Source organism: Phragmites australis, chromosome 3 (assembly GCF_958298935.1).
Source record: "Phragmites australis chromosome 3, lpPhrAust1.1, whole genome shotgun sequence".
Taxonomy (NCBI): Eukaryota; Viridiplantae; Streptophyta; class Magnoliopsida; order Poales; family Poaceae; genus Phragmites; species Phragmites australis.
This window is the reverse complement of record NC_084923.1, coordinates 8,535,506-8,546,210: the sequence shown is the minus strand read 5'-3', so window position 1 is coordinate 8,546,210 and position 10,705 is coordinate 8,535,506. Positions and strand designations below refer to the sequence as shown.

The 10,705-nt window shown below is 45.0% G+C and overlaps 1 protein-coding gene across 2 annotated transcripts; it reads right to left on the bottom strand.

Moving 5' to 3' along the window:
• Nucleotides 1–3,595: 3,595 nt before the first annotated feature.
• LOC133911958 (uncharacterized) lies at nucleotides 3,596–7,508 on the bottom strand. 2 transcript variants are annotated; one of them, XR_009908741.1, is made up of 2 exons: nucleotides 7,251–7,508; nucleotides 3,596–4,239 (listed from the first exon to the last, which is right to left on the bottom strand). XR_009908741.1 is itself a non-coding variant. In XM_062354471.1 (2 exons), the coding sequence occupies exons 1-2, from the start codon at nucleotides 7,493–7,495 to the stop codon at nucleotides 6,124–6,126; spliced, it is 717 nt and encodes a 238-aa protein (XP_062210455.1). In that variant the 5' UTR covers nucleotides 7,496–7,508; the 3' UTR covers nucleotides 3,596–6,123. The 2 variants fall into 2 exon arrangements, 1 of the variants encoding a protein (XP_062210455.1); XM_062354471.1 differs by having other exon boundaries at nucleotides 3,596–6,595.
• Between the last annotated feature and the right edge of the window lie 3,197 nt (nucleotides 7,509–10,705).

The following is a 10,705-nucleotide window of genomic DNA, read 5'->3' as shown; positions in this document are numbered from 1 at the left end:
GTGGAGCGACAATGGAATCTTCATGGAGCATAGTAGATTGATCATCATGTTTCGTCTAGTTCATGCGCCGTCATTGCAATGTGAGTCATCGTAATGTAGCGTAATATGAGTTTAAGTTATGTCACTTGCAATGTTAGGCATCGTAATGTAACGTATGTGAGTTTTAGTTCTGTCAGTTGCAATGATAGTCATCGTTATGTGTACCTTCTATGAAGAATCTTGTCCGCAATGAACTAGGTTCTATGTGACCTTGATTATGTGTACCTTCTATGAAGAATCTTGTCTTCTCTGACCTTTCATCTCTCAATATATGTTTCCTTCTCCACCCATCCAATGATTCAATGTATTAACGTGAAAAAGAGATCTTGGACGTTTCTCTTTCAAGAACTTATTGGGTGACTGAGAAACAACTAAGCCAAAAATGTTATGATCCGTTGTAGATGTTTGAGTAGTTTTTTTTTTGTCCAACTAATCATCACAACATTTTGACATGACCTGTATGCACATACACATGAGCGACTTGTATGCACATACACATGAGTCCAAATTCTCAAACTAACGAAGAAATTCCCATGTCAAAACTGAAACAATTGGCCTACCTGAAAATGCTAGTGTCGCAACCATGAAGACCAACAAGAAAACCAACAACAGAACAGGGGGAATGCAACGTTAATTCGCACCAACAAACAGCCAAAGGCGCATCATCACCAAGCATACAACATCAAATAAAACACACATGCTAATTTAATACTTACTAGGACACCAATGTGCAAGTCCATACAATGAGCAGACCCTTGCTTCAATCTAGATGACTAGAATGGAGTTCTCACAAATCCACACACAGCTACAAGGTCTTCTCGAAATTATTACACATAGATTGAAGCTAAAATGAGTTCTTGCAAATCCAACAAAAGCACCTTGCAAAGACGTAATCAACGAGCGTCTACGAGTTCTATTCGGCGGCGCTCCATCACGCCAGGATCTTCTTCTACCTCTTTCTGTAGTACTCCCTAAGGGGACCACTAACACTGTCCAAGTCAACCTTCATTATACGCTAACCCTGATCGTTTACTCTGACGGATGCCTCCAAACGCATGATCGAAATCTGTTCCTTCTTTAACTCCACCATTACCTTCTTTGTTTCAGTGAGCTCAGCAATTTGAGTTGCATACAACCCACCCGACATGGTAGGCAAAGACGTACTGGAGTCCAATTTCTAAGCATGTGCCACTTTAGTTGTCTGCCTTCCAATGGGCCTAGAAAGCTCAGTAGATGCGTTCGATGCTGTGTCGTTTGGCACCCCATTGCACGCTGCTGGGCTGGACTATGCGTCGGTTCCCTTCTACATCTTGTGCGCCTTCATGGACTTGTGTGAGTGCCACTTGGGGTGCTCGGCAAGCATGAACCAGCAATGCGCATATGCAAACGGCTTCCTCTCAATCCCCTTGTATGCCGTGCAAGCCCGTGTCATTTGCGAATCAAGGAAACCATGAGAGAGATATATCGAATAGTAAAGATAACTCTCTACAACATATGTAATTTGGGTTAGCTTGCAGTATACAAATTAATTCGGGTTATCTTGCAAAGAAACACAAATGACACCACATTGCAGGTAATTATGCTTAAGAATGTAATTCGAGGACTAAAAAACAACCTGTGTGAAACATTGAGTTATCTTGCAACATAGTCTCGAGCAAACAATTAGACAGGAGCAAAAGCACCCAAAACAACTCAGAACCTCAGAACCTCTACATTATTCGAGCAGAGAGTTAATGCATACTTCCAGTATCAGAGACCACATGCTACACAGATGTGTAGGGAGAACACATGTAACTGCAGGCAATGCACAGATGAACAAGTAATGCAATTCTAGCAATGCTCCATGCAGCTTACTATCTATTTCTTTCTCACCATATCTACCATTTTTCACTCTTTAGAGTGCTGCAAATCTATTTGTTTCTCACTATATCTGCCATTTCTCACTCTTTAGCTTGGTTACTTAATCTAAAGGAAGCAGAAATAACAACGGAAACACAGCGCGTATGCAACAAGATTTTAGAGCTTACCTTGTCACGCTCGTTGGTCCCGCTAGGATTAAGCTACTCCACCTTCCTCACGTGCACCGCAAACTTGCTAACTGCTTCTGTGATGAGCTTCATGTGGTTTACCAAAGCCTTGTTCGACCTCAGCATCATAGATGGCTTCCTATACATGTTGAAGTATTTTGCGATCCTACCCCAGTACGTCTCCTTGGTATGATATGTTCCCACTACAGGATCCTGGCTCACATTTAACTATGCGAACACAAGCAACTCGTCCTCCTCGTTTGTCCACTATGTTCTATCCATCTTCGGCTCCGCCTTCTTCTTCCTCTTTGAGGTCATCACCTTCTTCGTTACATGTCCTTGCTACCAATGCTAAACTGGTCGAGCTCCTGATTGGGTGCGGAGTGCAATCCTGGAGTGTCCGCAACCAGGAAGTGACCCATCTTCGCCATTGGTTGAATAGTGGAGGGTCCCTCATGCATCGACGACCCCGACCATAACATCTGCTGCACTCTGTCCTGAACAAAACTCTCGTAAAATGGATCCATGGAGCACCTACACATCACAAGAAAAGGGAACATGAACATGCATACTACTACTCTCAAGGTATGTACTCGGAATAGAATTTTTGCATACTACTACAACACTAGTTACAGTTCAACTATCAAGCACCAACTAAATTGGAAGAATCTAAATGAAAATTAACACAAATTGCACCCAATTGCACTGCAATTCCATTTCAAACTGCACCTAATTGCACTATACTGGTAGCAGGAAGTAGCCAGCTCTACAGTAGTACAGTTCAACGATCACACACCAACCAAACATGCCAAATAAAAGTAATAGAACTTGCAGCCAGTTTTGATTCTCACAGTACATCCAAATCTAGGATTTAGATAGGACTTGGCCTATCTAACCTATTTCTGAAGTTGCCATCCCAACCACTTGTGATGTGCAGGTTCATATTCTGTAACAGAAAAACACACTTGGTTTACCAGAAATGTTACCATGTTCATAACAGTATTCCAGAAATACAAACAAGGTTGCATTGGAATTTTAACATTCTTTTCTCCATTATTTTTTCTTGCTAGGCAAAAGTTTACTACAAATCATGCTGGAGAAACCCAGAGGTGGTTACATACACACAAATAAAGAAAGAATAGCATATGAAAGTCCAGTTACCAATGACATATCAATGATAGGTATCTTTCTTTGTCCAGGGAGGAAAATTATCATCTTCCACACAAAGAACTTCAAAGCAAACTACATAGGCACCTACAACCAAGTTCATATTCTTTAACAGAAAAACACACTTGGTAACAAAATAAACAAAGTTGTAAGCTCACATTTCTTTTTCTGCCTCCATCCCCTTTGGGTCCTATGATTTAGCCATTAAGTAGATCACAACATAGTGCAATGATTCTAGCTCGGATCAGATACATCCTTTTCTCACATTTTGAAAATCATAAAGTGAATGAGTACTTGTACATCTATATCTATTTGAGCAATGATTCATCACCTCAAACATGCCAAATAACTACAAACCGGCAACTTGATACATAGCACTATTCTTCATAGTTCATACAATGCAATCCCAAATCCTTACAATCTAAAACTAAACAACTCTGCCCTACATAAACTAAAATAGCATACAACCATCTCAACCGTGGCATTGATAAATTGAACAACTATAGGCCTTGTAGGGTTCAAATTACAGTTGAACTCGTAAAATATCAAAAGGCATGTTATCCACAAATTGACACCATATCACACTACTAATTAACAAACACCCGACTTGACTACAACCTCCATGAATGATCAGATTCAATGGGCAAGCCATCATCTATATCAGCACATGGTACGCCATCCGAGTTCTAGTTAGCGGGAAGGACATCATTGTCATTAATGTCCTTTGATCCCGATGTTTCCTCTTTAACAAGAACGTTGCTATTGTCGGCAAACCAACATGGTTGGGCACGACACCGCTGCGCATAGCATTCTCAACTTGGAAAACTAGCTGCTCCAAGTCCACTGCAATGGAGTCGACCTCCAGAAGTGCTCTGTTGAGCTCCACGGCACCAGGGGTGCTGTCCGGACTCAAGTTGTTGTTGGCCACCTTCTTCAACGCAGATGTGGCCTCCTACACATGGTGCTACAGTTTCAACATAAGAGCGACAAGTGTGGCAGCATCCATCTACAACCATGGAGGAGGGAGTCAACGAGCACGCAAGTCGCCAGAAGCCCTGCTTAGGCTGACGTCACACAAGAATGTGCCAAGAGACCACAGGAAAAGCAAGATTCATCATGTAAATATAAAGTATTGAACAACAGGTATTTGATGAAAGAATTGCTCTCAGACAATGAGTAACAATTGGCCATAGAACTTTGATGGTCCTGCTCCCCAATTGTCCTATATAATTCATCATTAATTGGGCAATGTTTCTAAGCATCATCTAGTTAAAGAACCTGTATTGAGTTCTCTAGAATCAAATAAGCACCTTAGACAGTACTACAGTGCCAAGCCTAAGAGCACACACTCAGAATAGCAGTGGCAGACCACTACCGAATGAAAGATAAAATTGAACTACCAATTGCGAAAGATAGCAACAACAACTTGAACTAGAAATTCATCCAGCACAAAAATGTGAAGTATACTCAGAGCTCACTGCAATACTGATCCAGGCAACAACTCAATAGGTAGCACACTAGATAATCAAAACATCAGGTGTATCTCGATGTACAGAACAGCGCCGAAGCACACTACACAATACCCAGGTGCTAACAGTTGTAATCACAAAACTAGAGAATTTACAAGTCGACGCTAGATTACTCAGAGAACATGCTCAAATTTTAGCAATTCTATTCATCACCAAGCCAATACAATATATATGTTGCATTGTCCAAAACTTAGAAAGAGAGGAAAGAAAATACTCATAGTGAGATTTGCTTAAAAGCAAAAACAATAGAGGCAAGACACGACAATGAAGTTCTTGTCCCAGAAATCCTATTTGTTGTCGTTATCGTCTGTGAAGAAGACGGAGATATAAGGCCTCACCGCACCACGTCAACGTGTGCAGGCGAACCTCGGCACTCACAGCTCCAACAGGAACCAACACAAGGTCACCACCACCACCACCAATCCATTTCGGCTCCGATTCTCCAATCCAAATCTCGAGCTCAACTCGGGTCCAACTCAGGGAGATCCCCAACTGAAAGAAGAAGAACAATAAGAAACAAATAGATGAAGAGGATTTTTTAGTCCGCACCCAAGAAAGAGAAAGAAGGCATGCAAATAGATGCTACGATGCCATCCAGCCCCACCCAATCCCTGAAGGGATCGGGAAGGCGGTTACGCCACCACCACCGCACCGGCCGCCGCCTCCTCTCTCTCTTCCCTGTCTTTCCCCTTTTCTCCACGCGTGAGACTACGAGGACACAAACTACACGCATCCACAACTAAAACTAAACTAGAGTAGAGCTGCTGCATCACTCTGCCCACTCCCCCTCTTGTTGGTGTACTGGTAAGCAAACCTACCACATGCAAGAACCTCCGCCAGTAAGACCAACCCCAAGCGCTTCCCCTCCCGGGCGTCGTTCCCTTCACGATGGGAAATGAGCTCGACAGGAACCAAATTCGCGCTCCAACGCGTTCCTGTTGCGGCACGACACGGGACGGGAAAAGAGAGAGGTTCCCTCGCCCATAGGAACCTCTCTCCTTTCTCTTCGTGGAGACGGCGAGTGTGGAAGGGTCCAGACGTTGGGCTCGTGTGCTCGGGAGGAAAACAAGGAAACGAGGGGCGACGACGGCGGAAGGTTGGCGGCGAGGGCAGCTGACTCCCAGAGGATAGATCATGCGCACATGGAGGGAAGCAGGGACTTGCCCGGAGGCGGCACGCCGGCGATGACTCCAGGCGACGGGAGGTACAAATTTCTCAGCACACTCTTGCGGATTTGAGCGTGTGGAAGTTCAAACACGGATTTGGTGAAAGGTGGGGCGACGGCCTATCGTGCGAGGTAGGGGGCGTGCGGCGCTGGCGGTGAGAGAGGTGGGGAGGCGAGGGCTCCGCTGACATCGTCTTCATCCCAGTTTTGGCATCCGTCTTGGGTAGGGAATGGTTGGTCGGCTAGGGCCGGCTGGGCGGGCATCGCCACCATGTGACGGCGGCCTCGACAAGTAGGGACACTTGGCTTGTGTGCTCATGGAATCCCCTGCTCCATGTTGTAGATGGACGTTGTAGTGCTTGCCGCGCTTTGTGTCGATGATGCAGGACCATGTGCAGGAGGTGGATGCTACGTTGAAGAAAGTTACGAATGACATCTTGAGTCTGGACAACACCCCTGTTGTTGTGGACCTGAACATGGCGTTGCTAGAGGTCGACGCCATTACGGCGAATTTGGTGCAGCTTGTTTTCCAAGTGGAGGATGCACTGCGCGGTACTGTCGTGCCCAACCATGTTGCTTTGCCGTACAGTAGCAGCGTGACCGTTGAAGATGAAGCATCAGGATCCATGGACAATGAAGGCGACAACGTCCTTCTTTCTGATGAGGTTCTGTGTTCCAGTTCAAATGATGTCATGTCGATGAATCGTATCGTTCGTGGAGGTTGTAATCGGGTCGAGTGTTTGGTAGTACAAGTGTGAAATGGTGTCGATTAGTGGAGAAGAGGCTGTTTGATATTTTGGGAGTGCAGATGTGGTGTGAAATGGTGTCGATTAGTGGAGAAGATGCTGTTTGATATTTTGGGAGTGCAGCTGTGGTGTGAAATGGTGTCGATTAGTGAAGAATAAGCCTTATGATATTATTGTTGCGATGCTTGTATGCTTTTTTTGGTTAATGTAGTTGGTTTAGTATGCAATGTATGAGTTGGTTTAGTATGCAATGTATGAACTATGAAGCTGCATGCAATATATAAACTATGAATTGGGCATGTGTTATGATTTTGTCATGTGTTGCAAACCTGAACTGATCTAGTGTAGGTCTCCCACTGTTATCAGTTTGAAAGGGGCACTCAAGTGTTAAGACCATAGTGCAGGGAAATATCATGTTGCAACTATATAGATATCTTCGGAGGGCAGTGTATTTAGATAGCTTCATCATGGAAGTATGTAGATAGCTTCGAAGAGCAGTGTATATAAGAATGTTATCAGTTTGAAAGGTGCACTGAACTGTATATAAGAATGTTATCAGTTTGAAAGATGGTCTCACCTATGACGAAACAATGTATCACCATACACTGGGTTATCGGCGAAGTAGTCCCTGAATAGCCTAGCAACACCTTCCTGGTGCCCACAGTCTATGACCGCATGGCTAGGCACGGAGCCACGCTGCTGCCTGCGACCTTGGGATGCAGCCTGTTCCTCCTTGATGGCGACCAGCAACATCAATTCGTCCTCTTCGTCGCTCGAGTCCGACGAGAACATGAACATATCTTCAGACTTTGATGAGTTCATTGCAAGATGTTAAATATGGAGGCAATTGTGCCTCTCAACTATGGAGGCTGCCTCTTTTATAGGGACTCGAGTCTTCTCAAGGAAACAACGCGTGGCTGGCTTCCCCTGCAAGGTATCAGGTAGGTGCATAATTCCTTCCATGGGAAGACTCTTGACCACGAAGCCAGCTCCCATGTGCTTCCTGCCTTTCACGACAAGATTCTTGTACACGAAGCTAGCGGCGACACGGTACCAGCAATAAGACCGTTTATGTACGAAACATAGAAGATAGTGGTAGAGAGACTGATCATGGAAAAAGATTGGTTTAGATGCGTAGCGATCGTTCTTGTCCCCATAAAAAATAGATGCATGGCGTATACGTACCACGGATACGCGTCGTATTTTGCAGGGTGGTGGTAGTTATGAAAAATGATAGAATATTAGAAGTCTATTGGGGAAGGGAATAGGAAAGGGAATGTTGTTGGAGTGCAGGAACCTAAAGGGAATGAATTTGGGAAGGGAATCCTTATGTGAAGAGATTTTGGAGTGGGAAGGGAAGGAAACGGTTGGGAAAGGTTTAAGGACCCATCAAGAACATATTAGGAAACCACAAGTCCTCAGAGCGATCTAGAACAGATGGACACACCTGGCGTCTTGATAGACTCGGGTCTGGTTGGACTTGGTTGCATGGCTGTATGCTTTCGGTAGGTCAGGACAGGCGAGCGAACAGGCGGCCCGGTCGAAGTAGGTGGCGTCGAGTTAAGGGGTGCCAGTCCGTAGGCGACGACACCAGGTCAGAGGAGGGGTGCCGGTCCACAGGCGGCGACACCGGGTCGGAGGAAGGGGCGCTGGTAGAATGGGTGGACGGAGGCGGCCGCCTTGCGCCACCACTTTTGTGAGATAGTGAGAGGTGCAACTGGAAGCTGTAGGTGAAGAAACGGTTACTGCAAACAACACGTGCGTGTCAGATGAGGGACGGAGCGCGAGTGTGGTGGCCTTTAGAGGTATTCTCTACGGCTGGTTACCCATCTATCTATTCATTCAACCAAACGTACTAAAACTGTGATAATCATCTCCTATCCATACTCATTGAATGAACCAAAGACATCGTTACATCCTCGTTCGAGTCGAGCGAGCCCATTGTATCTTCATTAGCGTTTGCAATCCATTTGACAGAACAGAACAATTGTTCTTCATTGAATTCCTTCTGTTGTGTAAAAGTTTATCTGAGTGCTAAAATGCTAACCACTGTTCAAATTTGCAAGCAGATCATCAACCGATCAACTTTTACACAACAGACGCACGCACGGACGCAAAATCATTGTTGTACCGGACCCGTCTTCTTCACTTCTTGGCGCCCACAAAGTTTGATATGGGAGACTCACGGGTCCGCATCCGATCCATCCCTGCCCGCATTAACGGCGAGGTCGACGAGGAAAGCCACGCGCCGCCGACCATCGAAATCGGCCACGGCGCACAGGGCCGCAAGCGCAATCAGGTCAAGCTCGGCATAACTGCGCTGCCTGACCAACTAGCCATGCCTGCCTTGCTGTGCTGGCCGCACGTGCCAGATCCTTCAAGTGCAATGCTGGTACGTACGGAGTCGTAGCACTTTCGTGGCTGTGGTTCGCGACGCAAGGCACACGTGGAGCACGAGTCTCCTCGAGGTAGTGAGACCACCAGGCGCCGCCACGTCGAGGTGCCTCTCGGGGGCGGGCACGTCGCTTTCCCGGCGAAAAGATCTCGTGTGGCGTGGGCACATCAATCGTGTGGCGTGGGCACATCGATCATTTGGCCGCCGCGTTGGAGATGTCTGATCCGTTGGATCGGCATCGGACGGTCGACCGGTGGTGGTCGAGGAGACCAATTGGATGCGGATGGAGTGCTGGCAACAGATAGTTTCCTCACGTTCACCCAAAGGAACAGACGGCGGCGTCTCTGCTGGTACAGTGGAACTCCGCTAAGCAAGACTTTCTTTTAAGCCAGCTAAGCAAGGCTTCTTCCGAAACGTCGCTGGTAGCAGGCTGCCCGTCCCACGCCCGCCCGGGTGTCTCGTCGGGGCGAGCTCTCAAAATAAAATTTCGCTGCCTTCTGCGTATAGTCTTACAGGATAGGTTTGATAGAGCTACTCGGTTAAAATTAGAAGAGTTTTATTAAACAATAGTTTTTAATTTTTTAGTGGAATTCGTGAGAGTGATTTTTTAAATGAATTAGAAGATGTGAAGCTGAAAAAACAGTTTTTTCTGATTTACTTTCCGTATAGAATCACTTCAGCAATATAGTTTATTCTAGAGAATCACTTTCAACCATAAAATTATTTTTTCTAAAAAAATCACTCTCCGCAGAAAATTTAAATCAATAAAAACTCTATCAAACACACCCATAATAGTATTATGATGTGCTCATCATCTGCAAAATATTAGATAGTTCTGTTGATCTTATTAGACATGTAACATTCTAGTTACATATAATTCTATATCTAGATGTGTGTGTAGGATGTGAATTATGGCATGCATATATAGGGTTGATGTTTGTAACGCATATGAATAAATCTTACACCTATATCCCGTCGAGAGACTAAAAACTAGAGCATTTTTTTATAAACAAGAGAGCGTACGAAAATTTGTCTAAAAATAATAGAATCAGAGATCCCGAATCCGCGAGTTAACATGCATAGCTTAGGGTCTATTTGGTAGAGCTCTCAGAGCAGCTTTTTTGCTGGAATCAGGAAGAACTCTGCCAAACAGCAGTTTTCAGGCCTGTTTGGCAGAGCTCCTAGAGTAGCTTCCCGGCTAGAATCAGGGGAGTTCTGTCAAATAGCAGCTTTCAACTCACTGAGTAGAATCCGTGGAAGTGATTCTCTGAAATGAACTAGAAGCTGAGGAGCTGAAAAAACAGCTTCACCTGATTCACTTCCCGCACAGAATCACTTCTTCTATATAGTTTATTATACAGAATCACTTTCAGCCACAGAATCATTTCTCTAAAATAATCACTCCCCATAAAAAATTTAAATTAAAAAAAACTCTATCAAATAGTTCCTAATAAGTGTAACTAATAGTGTATAAATGTAGAGAAAGTTGTGGCTTGCCGAACCTCGCACGTTGACGTGGCGCACCGTGCTTTCCACATCTTTTGTTTCTTTGTTTGTCCACGACGCGGAAGTGAAAGTTGAAGTGACGTGTGGACTGGTTCACCTCGTTATGTTGCAGGGCACAACTTTGGCACTAA